The sequence below is a fragment of the Littorina saxatilis genome, linkage group LG2 (genome assembly GCF_037325665.1).
Source record: "Littorina saxatilis isolate snail1 linkage group LG2, US_GU_Lsax_2.0, whole genome shotgun sequence".
Classification (NCBI taxonomy): domain Eukaryota; kingdom Metazoa; phylum Mollusca; class Gastropoda; order Littorinimorpha; family Littorinidae; genus Littorina; species Littorina saxatilis.
Window position 1 is genome coordinate 22,623,690 of NC_090246.1, and position 16,611 is coordinate 22,640,300.

At 39.4% G+C, this 16,611-nt stretch overlaps 1 protein-coding gene across 1 annotated transcript; it reads right to left on the reverse strand.

The window, feature by feature from the left end:
* Positions 1–2,255: 2,255 nt before the first annotated feature.
* Positions 2,256–10,782, reverse strand: LOC138958503 (microfibril-associated glycoprotein 4-like). The gene is made up of 6 exons (XM_070329677.1): positions 10,499–10,782; positions 8,784–8,912; positions 7,008–7,132; positions 6,048–6,144; positions 5,019–5,186; positions 2,256–2,590 (listed from the first exon to the last, which is right to left on the reverse strand). The coding sequence occupies exons 1-6, from the start codon at positions 10,554–10,556 to the stop codon at positions 2,346–2,348; spliced, it is 822 nt and encodes a 273-aa protein (XP_070185778.1). The 5' UTR covers positions 10,557–10,782; the 3' UTR covers positions 2,256–2,345.
* Between the last annotated feature and the right edge of the window lie 5,829 nt (positions 10,783–16,611).

The following is a 16,611-nucleotide window of genomic DNA, read 5'->3' on the forward strand; positions in this document are numbered from 1 at the left end:
CAGATACCATGGTATAGTCGTCAGCATTCGTAAGCAGGTCTGATTACTTACCTCAATGTCTGACGCTTACCTGTCGTGTTTTAAGTCTCACATTTACTGGGCGATGTCGACTTCAGGAAGCTGGCTGCACGAAGCTTTGGCCCAGACTGTTCGGTGAACAGACTTTGTGAAGACGATTACGGGCTCAATTAATGATAGCTTTTAAGGCACCAACGCAGCACAAAGACATAGTCTTGACTAACAACACCACCACTGAGCTATAGTCATCGGCATTCCTCGGCAGGGCTGAGCTTATCTTCAAAGTGACTGAATCAACGTTGTAGTCGACGCTGGACAGAACCGTATCACCTGGCGGATTTCAGATAATCTGAAACACCGCACACGCAGTCCTCGACTAACAAAAAAACACTGAGTTGTAGTCTTCAGCGTTCGTAGATGAAAAAAAACTCACGACAAGAAGACCATCCACACGAAGAAAGTAGCAGAGATGAGATCGATGGAAGAATACAGCTTTTCTCCCTCCCCCTGCCCGTGGCATTCAGGCAGAGCTGTTGACGCGGCAGTTATTCCTGACACAAACGCTTTATTGATTCTCGGCGTGACATCGATTGTGGCTGTCGTCGTTACTAAGGAACGGGTGGCTGCCTGTCGCGCAATGCACTGCACCGAGCCTTGGACGTGTGTCACCGTTGGACTTCTATTGTATGCCCGGTGGTTTCATACTGCAGGTCTTGGGTCCATGGCTATGATAATAGCGTGTTGTTTAATATTGGGTGGGAGCGCCTTCATTTTTTTTAACCGCTGGTTTCTTACCTTCTCCTTCCTCTTCCTTCTTCTTCTTCTTGGTTTTGATATTTATATGCCTGTCTGTCTTTGTATTGCCCTTGTTAGCCGGCTGTCTGCTGGCTGGTCTGTTTGCATGCCTGTCTGTGTCTGTTTCTCTGTCTGAGTCTGTTTCTCTAGCTGTCTGTTTCTGTTTGTTTGCTTACCTACCTGCCTGCCTGCCTGTCTGAGCCAGTGCCTGCGTGTGTGTATGCTTCTGTTTGTCTGTCTGTTTGTCTGTCTGTCTGTCTGTTTGTCTGTCAGTCTCTGCCTGTGTGTCAGTGTGTCAGTGTGTCTGTGTGTCTGTGTCTCTCTCTCTCTCTCTCTCTCTCTCTCTCTCTCTCTCTCTCTCTCTCTCTCTTTTGAATTCTGGAGCTTATACTTGCAATGCAAAAGACTTTTAAAGACAGATATTTCTCATTCCATATACATGGCACATTTCGTTCTCACTTAGCCTGAACATGTTTTTAATTCTGATGCCTTGTTTTTACCTTTTACACGTTTCAGTAGATGAATGTACCTAATCAATTTCATGACATGACTTATGTAACAATGCTACATTGTTATTACTTGCAACGTAGTTGTTCCATTGATTCCTCAGTTCACGGAATTTTTCTTCCCTCGAAGTTGTACACGTTTTTGCTTGCTTGAAACTGTTTTCATTATGCCCTTGACAATAATATGTTATGTTCGTTTGTATCTATATTTTTGTTTGTTTGTTTAGTCTGTTAATCGTTTGTTTGTTCGTTTGTTTTGTGGTTTCTTATGGTATGGAAGACGATTATGTTTAGCGACTAAAGCCAAACTTGTTGCTGGATGACGCGTTCGCGTTACATGTACGTTGTCTAGGAAACCTTGGCGTGTTTCCTGTTTTGTCGTGTTCTGAGTTCTGGAGCTTACTTGCAATGTAAATCGGACTGAGCCTTGTAAACAAGAGATACCTACGAACTTGCAAACATTGCATTTGTTTTAGCCTTGCACACAAAACCTGCTTACACTTTGATGGTTTTATGTATGGTGCGTTTTTTCTTTGAAATGCAAACCAGAATTGAACTTTGTTGTTATTTTTGCGTTTTTAATTTGAAAGCTTGTTTAATAAGGCTTACACAGACTATATTCATAAAGACAAATTTGCTATTCTTGTTCGAGATTTCAGCAATGTGAGCGCACAGAATTAAGTTGCCTCATTTTGAGAACTATTTCGGGAGCCCGTTATCAATTACTGCCCTTTTATATAATTATCCATTGGATCAATACGAAATAAGCGTTTTAGGGTGAGGGTGAGGGTGGTAAGCTTCCCAACCGACTAGAAACGAAAAAAAAGAACAAAAATGAAATAACACGAAAAAGAAGAAGCAAAGACAAGCAAAAGTGCTTGACTATAACTATCACTGCTCTTTCTACAAAAGGAAGAGGGGCAAAGGTCAAAACCATCAGATTTTGAAAGCAATGCAAACAGCATCTCTTTATTACATTTGAAGTCTTTTCAGAAAGGGATACAGCGGGTTGCCCTCAGTGTCGCTTTACACGGGCCTGATCTTCATCTCAGTGAACGTCATGGATGTAAAGTTTCCGAAGGTGCTCCACCTCAACCCTTTGACATTGAAAGTACTGGAGGTGGCCTGGAACTCAGCGTTCAGGTTGGACAACTGGCAGGCGTTGTACCACCAGGCGCCGTAGGAACTATGTGCACAGTTATGCCGGTATTTGTCGTGGTCCCTGTCCTTGGTGGTGAACTGCTGACCACGGTGATAGGACAGGCTGTCACCTGGGGATACACAGTCATAGGGTGGTCAGCGTGTATGAGTGTGTGTGTGTGTGTGTGTGTGTGTGTGTGTGTGTGGTGTTTGTGTGTGGTGTTTGTGTGTGTGAGTTTGTGTGTGTGTGTGTGCTGTTCGTGTGTGTGTGTGTGTGTGTGTGTTTGTGTGTGTGTTGTGTGTGTTTGTGTGTGTGTGTGTGTGTGCACGCGTGTACGTGTGCGTGCGCGCACGTTTGTGAGTATATGTATGTGTGTGTGTGAGTGTGTGTGCCGTGTGTGTGTGAATAGAATAGAATAGAATAGAATAGAATAGAATAGAATAGAATAGAATAATGTTTATTGTCATGAACCAGTAAAGTTATTGACACAACAAACAACAAATAATAATAATGCATTATACAATGCTAAAACAATCCGTAACAAATTTGCCAAGACGAACTTGAACTTCGTCTTCTAAAAATAAGTTACTTGGATTTTTGTTAGCATATTTCATATTGATATGTGAAGCATCTTCTTTAAATTCATCCCTTAATTTAACATATTTATTGCATTTATCTAGAAAATGTATTTCATCTTCTATTACATTGCATTCAATACAAAGACGATTTTCTTTAGGAATATTCTGATATCTTCCACTTTCAATTTTTAAACAATGTGTGCTAGTCCTTAATGTGCTTAACATCTTTCTGTGTTTATTATTCTTAATTTGTATTAAGTATGACTGCATTTCGTAAGATTTACTGATCATAGAATAAAACTTAAGTCTGGAATATGTATCTGATTTTTCTTATATATTCCTCTTGTTGTTTTTTGTCAATGGCAAACTTTAATTTGTGTAAATTTAATGTAGATTGGTTATGCCAAACGTGACTAAAACCTAAGTTACAAAGAGATTGTCTAACATATTGTAGCCATGGCGTTTCTGTCGGATGGTGCAACATTGAGTCATATAATTGATGTATATACGAAACTTGTTTGGAGTCTAGAATATGCGCCCAGAATGCTATTGTTTGTGATAACATTTTTAATCCTAAAGGGAACCTTCCTGCTTCCCCCAGTACAGGTATCCACATAGCTTTTCTATGAACTCCAAGAAGGAATCGACAAAATTTGATATAAACAAATTCATGAGGATTTTTGCTAGATAAACATGATCCAAAGAAATGATCAATATTTGTTTGTTTTATTTTATTATTAAACGTAAACGGATACCAAATTTCAGCGCTATATGTTAATATCGGATTTACAAGTGAATCAAATAAATGTATCATTGTGTCTATTTGCACGTTTTGATTGCTGACAATTCTGCGGAGGGAATGTGCTGCTTTATTACCTTGTTTACTTAAATGATCTTGAGCTGTATCAAAATTTCCATTCTTGTTGAATATAACCCCTAAATATTTATATTGATCTGTTACTTTGATTACATCAGTTCCACATTTAAATATTGTGTGCATTTTTGGATTTATATGACAAAATACTATAATTTTTGTTTTTTCTATGTTAATTTTCAAACCCCACTGTAGGCAATAGTTATTTAGATAATCTAACTAATTTTGTAATCCTATTTTTGATTTTGAAACAAGTACTAGATCATCTGCATACAGTAGACATGATATTTTTGTATTCTGGTTAATGTATGGCGAATCAACGTCAGGCATTCCATCAGTTACATCATTAATGAAAATATTAAAAAGAGTTGGGCTTAATGTATTTCCTTGATGTACTCCTTTTTTAACCAATACATCTGGTGAATATCCACCTTGCATTTTTGTGCATATCTTTGTATTAATATACATGTTTTTGATTATATTGTAGCATTTACCTCTTATGCCGGTTTTGTATATCTTAAGTAAAAGTGCATCATGCCAAACGTTATCAAAAGCTTTTTGAAAATCTACGAAACATCCATATAATCTACCATTTTTAGTATTGATAATATCGTCTGGAATTTTCTTCAGAATGAATATTTGATCCATCGTTCGGTATCCTTTTCGAAACCCAGCTTGTTCTTTTATCAAAATATTCTTTTTTTTCTAAAAAGTTGTTGATTCTTGAATTTATGTGTGTGTGTGTGTGTGTGTGTGTGTGTGTGTGTGTGTGTGTGTGTGTGTGTGTGTGTGTGTGCACGCACGTTTGTGAGTATATGTATGTGTGCGTTATTTTGTGCGTGTGTGTGCGTGCGTGCGTGCGTGCGTGCGTGCGTGCGTGCGTGCGTGCGTGCGTGAGTGAGTGCGTGCGTGCGTGCGTGCGCGCGCGCGTGTGTGTGTGTGTGTTTTCGCTCAAAATCTAGTGAACATCTACTGAGGTAGACCTATACACATAGAGAGACTCACAGACTCACAGACGCATACGCTTCCACACACACGAAACATTTTATCGTCGTCCAATACGCACTCTACATTGTGCCATTCACGACGTATGGTGGGAGACGTACCAGCGTTGCCTTCGGTGAAGTTGTCCAAGTGCAGGGTAAAGTTGTGAGCGCCGTCATCTATATGAAAGCCGCTGTAGGTCGCGTAGCCTTTAATCCCGTCCCACCTGTGCAGATCCACACGCAGCTCGAACCTCTGTGAGGTGGTCAGTGTGTGCAGCTTGTCTAATCCTGCTTAGAGAAATACGAAACATAATAATATCTGACGCAATCATTGTCATATGTCTAATCCTGCACAGAGAATAAGAAAACAATCATATCTGACGCGATCATTGTCATATGTCTTGTCATGCACGGAGAGATAGGGAACAATAATATCTGACGCGATCATTGTCATTTGTCTTGTCCTGCACAGAGAATAAGGAAACAATCATATCTGACGCGATCATTGTCATATGTCTTGTCATGCACGTAGAAATAGGGAACAATAATATCTGACGCGATCATTGTCATTTGTCTTGTCCTGCACAGAGAATAAGGAAACAATCATATCTGACGCGATCATTGTCATATGTCTTGTCATGCACGTAGAAATAGGGAACAATAATATCTGACGCGATCATTGTCATTTGTCTTGTCCTGCACAGAGAATAAGGAAACAATCATATCTTACGCGATCATTGTCATAATTATGTCTTGTCATGTACGGAGAAATAGGGAACAATAATATCCGACGCGATCATTGTCATATGTCTTGTCATGCACGGAGAATAAGGAAACAATCATATCTGACGCGATCATTGTCATATGTCTTGTCATGCACGGAGAGATAGGGAACAATAATATCTGACGCGATCATTGTCATTTGTCTTGTCCTGCACAGAGAATAAGGAAACAATCATATCTGACGCGATCATTGTCATAATATGTCTTGTCATGCACGGAGAGATAGGGAACAATAGTATCTGACGCGATCATTGTCATATGTCTTGTCAGACATCGAAACCAACTTCTTCTTGACGTCCGTGGTTTGGAAGAACAAAATATGGTTTTAAACCGCAATTTACTAATTTGTATAATTTTTTGACGAACCCATCCAAAAGTTGCCCATCAGGTCACCAAAGCCATTGCCATAGTCCGTCCAGCCCCGGTAAAAGTCCACTGAGGCGTCCTGTCTTCTCTGGAACACCTGCAAACAAGGAGCGGTATTAGTGAGTTGACGCTTGTTTGCATGGGCGTGTTTGGAATATTCCATGAACTTGTTATTCCCCCCCCCCCCCGCCGCCCCATTTTATATCGTACGGGCAAGCTTTTAAAAAAAATATATATATTTGCTCATCACGTCAGAAAAACAATACTTGCACAGCATCGATTCAATTTCCATCTGTTTGCTGCGTTTACATGCGAGAAAGAGGGAATACCAATTGTGTAACAACAACACGCGCAAACAACCCCCCACACACACACACATACGCACACACACACGTACCTAAAGTGTGGATGGTTACCTAAGAGGCGGCACTGGGTGTAGTGCCTTTCTAGTGCACTTGCACTACAACAGCACTGGGTGCAGTACTCGCTCCGGCATCGAAGAATTTTGCACTAAAAAATGCACAAAATTTGACCTATTTCGTCGCCTATAGAGGACGGAAAGAATGTCATTTTGAACATTGTTATGACATTCTTTCCGTCAAAAAAGTCAATTTAACGGTGTTAAATGAAGCGACCATCCACACAATTAGGTTGCCATCCAGAGTTTAGGTTGCCATCCACGTGTGGATGGTTGCCTTATGGTGATTTAGGCAACCAAACCTGTGGAAACATGGGTACACACATACGCACACACACACACACACACATACACCCACGCCCACACAAACACAGGCACATACACACACACACAGGCACACGCACACTCACACACACATATACATACACACACACACTAACACACACACACATACACACACACACATATATACACACACACATACACACACACATACACACACACACACACACACACACACACACACACACACACACACGTACAATCCATCCACCGTTGTCCGTGGTTTGATCACAATAGACTCTGATTGGTTCTCCTGAGATGTGGACTGTGCGAATTCCGCTTCGTGGGTCAAGTTTAAACCAGTCAACACAGTTGGCAGCACTCACTGGAAATGACATTTGGAGAGAAAAAAACTATTTCAGTGACGATTATATAAACAATCAACGAATCAAAGACACGAAGTAGGTGAGTGTTGCTGAAGAAGAAGAAGAAGAAGAAGAAGAAGAAGAAGAAGCAGAAGCAGAAGCAGAAGAAGAAGAAGAAGAAGAGGAAGAGGAAGAAGAGGAAGAGGAAGAGGAAGAAGAAGAAGAAGATGGAAAAAAAGAAGAAGATAACAGTGACTGCTTTGCATTCCGTATCATTTGCTAAATTCTAAATTATTAAAAAAGTGTTTGGTGGCTTGTTGTCAGACTAGTTGTGTTTTGGTCCGAGGGGAGCATATCGTCTTCCGTTTTATCTCTATCGACCGAGGTCTGTAACAGAAATCAATATATGCTACTCGAGAACCGACCAAAAGTGCTTGTCTGGTAAGAAGCCACCAAACGTCGTTTTTTGTCTTCATTTTTGTCGTGCAAAAAAACCCAAACAGTAATGAACAGGGAGAGTTATTTAGAACGCTATTTTTAGAATGCAATTCAGGGCCCCAAGGCCTGTCAAAAGTTCAAGACATCACGTCATACTTGTATGTGACATCAAACGTAACCTGTGCGTCGCTTCTTCCATTCTAAAATGCACATAGCTGCCATCAGATTTGCGAGTGAAGTAAGTTTTAAGCATGTCACTTTAAAAAAAAAGCTATTAAGGCTTTTTGATGTGCAATTTGTAAAGTCGTCGCAGTAATTATCAACACTTATCCCAATAATCTTTGAGAAGGAATGTTTAGAATCTTTGTACTCGGAAATACGAATCCAAAACCGTAATGGTTCCAACTATCAAACAAACAACCTGAGTGGCTTATACTACATGAAGCTAAACCCCATGATTCACTACTTGTGTCACATATAAACATTGATTTTTGTTACAAGCTTGTCATATCAACCCGATTCCTTCATAAGCGTATAACCAGGCAGGCGCTACCGGTCATTCTGGTCATACAATTCGTAATGATGCATGAGCCTCCTTTAGTCTGAGATAGCTAGAGCGGTGGTCAGTGGCCCGTAGCGAACAAAAGTCAAGAAGGATCGCTGACTTAGCCAGCAACTTTTAGTGCGGAGATATCGTACTAAAAACAATAGCACCCGATATTGAACCCGCCACGCGGAAGAGAAAACATGTCGATCTTTCTAGTGTGTTTCTGGCAACAAGAAAACGTAGCATACCATGCACTGGTTTGGTTGTCTTGCATGTGCCTTTTCTTTAACATTATTTGGGGTATAAACGCAATTTATTTTTGTTCAAAATCAATGTCTTGTGTCACCCCGGCTCTGAGAAAGTAACAGTAACCTTCCCCTGATACGCAATCGAGGTCCTCGACTGACCATGCAGAGCCAGTCATATTGCGTACTTCACGCCTATTTGTTACTTTCCAAAATCGTTAAAGCTCTGTTTGACATATTATGAATGAATACTCGTAAAAATGGTGAAAAATGAATTTTTGAAACTACGTTCGCATGTTTTGCGGAGACGAGCGCGACCTGTTTCGGTCTGTGGGTTTCGATTAGACAAGCCTTGCTGGATTGACTTCATGTTTTAATATCGCTTCGTGTGACTTGTTTTTTCTTGTTTTAATATGTTTGTTTTGTTACATGCATACTCACAAGGTTTCAGTAGGTAGTTCATATCTGCTATGGTTTTATTCAGTTGTGAGATCTGCAACGCCTGGTGCTGAAGAAGGTTCGCCTGGTCCTCGTTCACTTGGATCACCTTCACAAGATCAGCTTTCATATCTGCCATGGTTCCGTACAATAATTTGACTCATTGACGATACCTAAGATACATGTTTAATGAATGCAATGGATAAGCCTGGGTTTATATTGACAATATTGTAGCCGTGCTCTCGACATTCACATTTAAAATAACATGTTTTGCTTTGACAAATTTGGTTTCAAGAGAAGGGCTACGACTCTCACAAATAACAGTCAGCGCAGTGTTAATTATAAAGGGTGGGTATGAAAGCATTTTCCCGTGGAAGCAAGTATCCTTTTGTTATGATCCTTTTATTCAAATGCTTTCTCAAATGAGCTGGTTGCCATGCATAACTGCAGATGGTCTTTTTGTGTTTTTGTTTGAAAGAAGAGGGTGAGAGGAGGGGTAAGCGACGAGTATTATTGACCTAGCTTGGAAATAAAAGTAACATTTTGTGAGAAAAGTATGAATTGACAAACATGGTATTTGGAACAATGGAAATGCATCCTATTTACAGATTTTATTTATTGTCATTTTTTTATGTAAAGGATGTTATGAATAACATTTCATTCCTGTTATTGTTCATAAATGTAAATAGTTATGTCCAAACGTAGGTTATAAACCATCCCTATATTTTGGATATTATGCATAAATGTGAAGCACTTAAATCCAGACTGATTCACATTTATATTACCATATCAAAATTATTGCCGGGTTTAATTAACAATGTTCGTAATATAACAAAAACGTATATTAGTATATGTAGTATGTACCCAACAAATGCATGTGTGAGGGTTGTAGTGAACTGGACACCGTTTAACATTTGTTGTTTCATTGCCACGTGTGGATGAAAGATTGGAAAGCACACAGAGATTTTTTTCATAAGATGTTTGATGGTAACCATTTTAATGGCAATTGAAGTTGTTTTATTTGGGTATTTGAGGGAACATTTGAGTTATCAGATATATTTCGTAAACGATTGTATTTTATTTTTTTTTATTTTTTTATTTTTTATTTTTATTCTCTTTTGGTGAAGTTTTTTTTTTTTTTTACATACATATAATTCTGTACATTACAGGACATCACTTAACCAAAAGGACAGATCCATATAACCGAAAAACACTTGAACAATTACAACATACATGGGGTGGGAGGATGGGTGGGGGGGGGGGATGTTCAGAGCTTGGTGGTCGCAGTATCAGAACGATTGTATTTTCATTACAAAAGTTACCATTGGTCAATTTAAATATGGAAACAAGTTAGATTCGGGTATATTATTGGACTCTGAGTAAAATATTAGACGGGAATTTATGAGAGAGCGAAACAAAAAAAGAAGGAAAAGGCTTAGTAAGTATTAGAAGGGAATGTATGAGAGAGCAAAACAGAGACAGAAAGAAAAAGTAAAATACAGACGAAGAACGAGACAACATGCAAATGAGGTCCCAAACAATGTTACTGGAAGAAGCAAATGTTAAACACACGAATACGGTTATCATGGTGCTCACACATTATTTATTAAGAAATACTGAATTCCCCTAGGTACAATTCACTTTTTCAAGTACATCTTTTGTTCGTAAACGTTTGAGATATAGGTACATGTCGTGCACTTACCCACGGTGGTACTCACCTCTTAGCGCCACCACAAACACCGCAACGCCGAGCATCCAGAAACGAGTCGACGCCATGGTCGAATAATCATCCGAGAAGACGAGGATACTTTCTTCTTCTTCTTCTTCTTCTTCTTCTTCTTCTTCTTCTTCTTCTTCTTTTCCGTTCCTCCACGGAGAGCCCGAATGCCGGCGTATCTTCTGCTAGATTATTTATAGGCACATGTAAAGCAGAATAACGGTTGTAGGTCTAAACTGTTGCGACGTCTGTTGCAACAAAAACTGGCAACATAGTTGAGTTCAACAAGATCTTAGACATAGATAATTTATAGCACACTTTCGGCACGACGGTTTCGCCTTTCGTTAATCGCAAGAAGACGACAGTGGGTGCGATGAAGGCAGGAGGGGAGAAGAGGTGACAGCAGTGCAAGAGCCGACTTTGACACACACACATAGTGATACACACACACACACGCACACACACACACACACTGACACACACACACACACGCACGCACACACACACACACACAAACACACACACACACACACACACACATTCACACACACATTTGAATCGTTGGCACTGTTTAAATGTTCACGTCTTTAAAAACAACTGCACTTCACTCTGTAATGATCTTGGATTCCATGAAATTAATGTTAATTAGTTTTTGCCAGAAACTATTTGCCTTTTGCATTTTCAAAGACGTGGGGCGCGTCTGCACCAAAGGCCAGGATGTTGTGTTTCAACAAAACATGCAGTGTCTTTTTGCTTGAAACCTTTGACATCTTTCCTTATTAGGATATATGACGTCATAAAAGGAAAATTAGAGATAACGCTGCGTGATAAATAACAATATTATACGTTTATGCAGATAGATCTGTTGCTACAGTATCTTTGGTTTATGACGACGATTTTTGTGAGAAGAGAGGGAGATAATACGATATTAGAGTTACTTGGCTTCATATCGTTATGTTTTGTTTTAGTCTGCTCTTCAAAAATAAAGGAAATAATTGCGGAAACGTTGGGTGCTAGAATCCATTGTAGTAATTTGCCTTGAGACACCTTTTCCATTTTTCCAGAGAGAGAGAGAGAGAGAGAGAGAGAGAGAGAGAGAGAGAGAGAGAGAGAGAGAGAGAGAGAGAGAGAGAGAGAGAGAGAGAGAGAGAAGTCGGAAGTCGGAAATTTTATTTGTTAGGCCTCCGGCCCATAACAAGACTGGTGACACATTATACAAGCGAACAATGGTTAAAATAAGCAGAAAAAGCAACATTATGGACCTGCATCTTGCAACTGAGCATTTTCCAGAGAATCAGTGCGAAATCGTAGTGCTTTGTAAATATACGTTGCTAACTGTCTTACCACTTGGCCATTTGTTGAGGATAGTAATTGGCACATTCTAAACATGGATGGGTTCCGATAATACTTTGAGGCTATTAATTCAACTCTGATCTCATTATATGCGGGACAAACAAGTAAAAAATGTACTTCCGTCTCCAGTGTATCATCTGAGCACAAAGGGCAAAATCTGTCTACGTTATTCACATTGGGTTTATACTGTAAATAGTGGTTATTTAAGGGTGACATACCAAATCTGAAACGTGCTAACATTCTTCTCAAATGAACATTTCTTATCTGATACAAATAACCACTCATACACAAGGACTGCTTAAATAACGAATACACATTATAAAAAACGTGTGATTCAAGGGAACTATGCCAATCCTGTCTAAAGCAATCGACAAGTCTTTGGCGAAATTCTCTTACAAACGTGGAAATATCACCAACACCTTGTGCTTCCCACACTTCACCAAATCCATACTTGTACAAAACATTACGAACGTTACAAGCCCATGTCGTGTAATTTTGCCTTTGTATAGACAGTAGCATATTATACACTTTCTTGGGGTACCTGTTGCCATCCATCCGAGTTAATCGAAGCCAAAACTTCATACACTTTATGTGCGTCACCACAAACAGAGGATAACGTCCTGTTTCACCGTAAACTACATGCCTTGGTGACTTCGAATGGACACCGACAAACCTTTTAATGGCAGACAAATGTACTCTTTCAACAATTTGTTGATCAGCAGAGAGTCCCCAGACCTCCGAACCGTACGTCAAGATCGGTTGTATTTGACTGTCAAACAGTTTAAAAAATGTATCAGGAGAATATTCCCCAATACTCCAAAGAAGTTTGAGGATAGCTGATACTCCCTTTCTTGCGCGATCAGCAAGGTCGTTTAGAGTGTGGGAGAAAGAGATTCTTGTGGACATATAGACTCCTAAATATTTATACATGTTTACAACTTTCACTTCACTATCACCAAAGAACCATTTTTCTCGTAATGCTAGATGACCACCGTTTCTAAACACAACTATGTTCGATTTAGCCATATTTACGACTACCTGAAGCTTCTTTGAGGTGGTCAATAAAACATTTAGCTGGTTTTGCAAACCGATGACACTATCAGAGATTAAAACCACATCATCAGCAAACAACAAGAGAGAGAGAGAGAGAGAGAGAGAGAGAGAGAGAGAGAGAGAGAGAGAGAGAGAGAGAGAGAGACTGAGAGTGAGAGAGAGAGAGTGAGAGAGAGAGAGAGAGAGAGAGAGAGAGAGAGAGAGAGAGAGAGAGAGCGAGAGAGAGAGAGAGAGAGAGAGAGAGAGAGAGAGAGAGAGAGAGAGAGAGAGAGAGAGAGAGAGAGAGAGAGAGAGAGTATTCCTGTTTAAGTCATTACGTTTTCTTTTCTCGTCATATTCCTATTTGTTTCATTTTGTTCTTGCGATGTTCTGTTCACTGTTAGTTCCATTGTTTTGTTGTTATCCTGTATTCTAGAAGTTCTGTTTCAATTTGTTTGTTTATTTGTTTCTTTGCGGGTGTCGTTGGTTTCGACGCCCCTTTTACTGAACATGTAAATTTCGAAAACATAAAGGATTAAAAGCGGCGTGAATATGTCAGATATCTATCTTGTCATCACTTGGCTTTTCCTTCTTTGTCCGTCTGTACGTCCGTTTGCGTGTCTGTCTATTCTATGTTTATCCGTTCATTTCGAAGAATGGAGAAGGTAGGTCTATTACTTAAAACATGACATCGATAGTCTTGGTCAGTTTTACTTCATGTGTTGGTGCTGCAAGTGCGTGAATATATGTGAATGCGTGCGTGTGTTTGTGTGGGTGTGCGTGTGCGTAAGTGTATGCTTGTGTGTGTGTGTGTGTGTGTGTGAGTGTACGTCCACACATGCGGGTGTGTGTGTGTGTGTGTGTGTGTGTGTGTACTACGCATTCGCACATATAACGCTACAGCAATGTTTTGAAAAGAAAAGTCAGCAGTTACACAAAAGCAAACTCAAGTATGCATGTATGATTGTTACTTCCATGCTTTATTTCACCAAACACTAATTCAAACATCATGTAAACCACATACAAAATTGCGAAACAGTTCTCACAAAAGCGCAAACAAGTTCATCGTCGTATAAATACGGTCATAATATGAATAAGGATACTCGCGAACCTTCACGAAGAAACGGTCAATAATAATCCTTTGTGTCAGGGGGTTGTGCTGTAGTGTGTGTGTGTGTGTGTGTGTGTGTGTGTGTGTGTGTGTGTGTGTGTGTGTGTGTGTGTGTGTGTGCGTGTGTATGTGTGTATATGTCTGTGAGTATGTGTGTCTATGTTTGTGTGTGTGTGTGTGTGTATGTGTGTGTATGTATGTGTGTGTATGTATGTGTGTGTATGTGTGTCAGTGTGTGTGTGTGTCTGTGTGTACAAACACGTGTGCATTTAACAGATGTCATTTCCTCTTTCACAATCAAGCTGTTTCTGCCGTTACAGGAATGTCACAAACGTAAATAACATACATAAAATGATTGTTTCAGTTTACAATGTTACTACAATGATAACATAATTATGCTCAGTTCACTAATCACAAACAAAAACTCAATACAAAACACATTATGATGCATGTATGTCAAGACACAATACCGAATGACTGAACACGTCCAATGGCAAAACAAGACACAATTGTGTTGCGAACTATAAGAGGGATAGATAGCGAATGGCAATTAATTGAAAGCACATCCCTTCCCGTAAAAACAATTCGGCTTTCTTTCTTTATTTGGTGTTTAACGTCGTTTTCAACCACGAAGGTTATATCGCGACGGGGAAAGGGGGGAGATGGGATAGAGCCACTTGTTAATTGTTTCTTGTTCACAAAAGCACTAATCAAAAATTTGCTCCAGGGGCTTGCAACGTAGTACAATATAATTATTACCTTACTGGGAGAATGCAAGTTTCCAGTACAAAGGACTTAACATTTCTTACATACTGCTTGACTAAAATCTTTACAAAAATTGACTATATTCTATACAAGAAACACTTAACAAGGGTAAAAGGAGAAACAGAATCCGTTAGTCGCCTCTTACGACATGCTGGGGAGCATCGGGTAAATTCTTCCCCCTAACCCGCGGGGGGTATAATTCGGCTCATCATCTCAGATCTGACTGGGCTTCTATATGGGATAAAGTCATCCACTGTTTGTGTGTCTGTCTGTTTATATCTGTATCCATATCCGTCCATTTCGAAGAATGGAGAAGGTAGGTCTATTACTAAAAACATGATCGATAGTCTTGTTTAGTCTCACGGTCAAGCCTGATAGTAAGCAAAAATGTTTTCACAGGAAGGACTGTGCCTTTAAACAGACGATAAAAAGCTTTGATCAAAATGACTTCACAAATTCACAGAACACTCGCCAATGTTTCTTATGACTGAGACGAAGGCGGTCCATAAAAACACATGATCATACGATACAGAAGCACAGCAGCTTCGTTACAATGCGGGCCATAAATATTATGGATATACAAGCGTTGAAAGCATCACCTCACTCTTTTTAACTTTCACAAGCACTCTTTCATTAAACTAAGAACATTTCTGTCCATGAATAACTACCTCTGACCTCTTGAAATGGAATGATTATCTATAAACATTATCATATCATCTGAAGTACAATCAACTAAAATGAAAGAAAACGACAACGTATTAATTTTGACCAGGGAAGATTCGATTTCAGAATGAAGCCCGGATAAACAAAAAAATAAGCCATCTTCAGGTATAAATCAAAGACGAAGTCTTCCCAAGGACAAACGTTATACCAGATGACTGAGTCACGGTAACGTAGAAACGTGATGAAGCATTCATTGTGTCTGCGGGAAGCCTTTTTTTCAGTCAGTTGTTGCTTATTAGACTTTGTTTTGCACAGCACCTGGTAACATCTTCGGCAATAAAAAAAATCGCTATTCGACAACATTTCACGAGACATCCTCCAGTTCTAGCACTGACATCTTCTGCTCAGCAGTGTAGCTTAACGGTCAAGAGAATGGACTGCACAAAGCTCAAACTACTTTACAGCAACATTAATATTCTTGCTTTTCCACGGTCGTCTAAAGCTATCAAAACAGCAATACACATATTTTCCTCTCTTCTGCTTTATACATGATCATAATGCTGTGTATTGTTTTCAAGAATAACATGGAAGCCGTATGAACGGAAATAACCTTATTTTCTCAGCAAAAGATGCCAGGTAACAATGCCCTATGCCAAAGTAAGCCTAAATCGACATCTACATTAACACAAAAGCTTTCTTTGACCCTAAAATGTTAGTCGAGGTATGAAGACTGCATCCGTTCATCAGTAAAACAATCAGTCAAATCTGTCAGAAGAAACAAGACAGAGAAAAAGGCACAGAAAGTTGGAAAACAAAACTCCTAAAAACAGCTGCCATATATTACTACAACTAAAAGAAAACTTACTCAGACACAACAGAAATGCTAGGTAACATGGTTGTATGAAGGTCAACGGAAACGTTAATGTTCACATCATACATCTTTTTATATTGTTTTTGGTTTTTTTAAAGTGTACGTGGCCTGCCGGAAATATCTCTTTTCCCTGATCGGAACCAACACGATTACCGAAAAATTCACTAAGGTGACACAGTTTTATCGGTTTAATAACAGACTTGTTAAATTGTGGAAGCTTCTTTTTATTTATTTCATTGAAAAGCAGTACCCTGCAGTTGAAGCTCCACTTTTATGATGAGTTTACGAACATGATTGCATATTGCGACACACTTTTCTT

Coding starts and splice junctions, on each gene's coding strand:
- LOC138958503 (XM_070329677.1), bottom strand. CDS start 10,556: ATGGCGTCGACTCGTTTCTGGATGCTCGGCGTTGCGGTGTTTGTGGTG. Junction 6,145..7,007: donor CGGACAACGGTGGATGGATT/GTACGTGTGTGT, acceptor CCTTGTTTGCAG/GTGTTCCAGAGAAGACAGGA. Junction 2,591..5,018: donor CTTCACCGAAGGCAACGCTG/GTACGTCTCCCA, acceptor GTGTATCCCCAG/GTGACAGCCTGTCCTATCAC.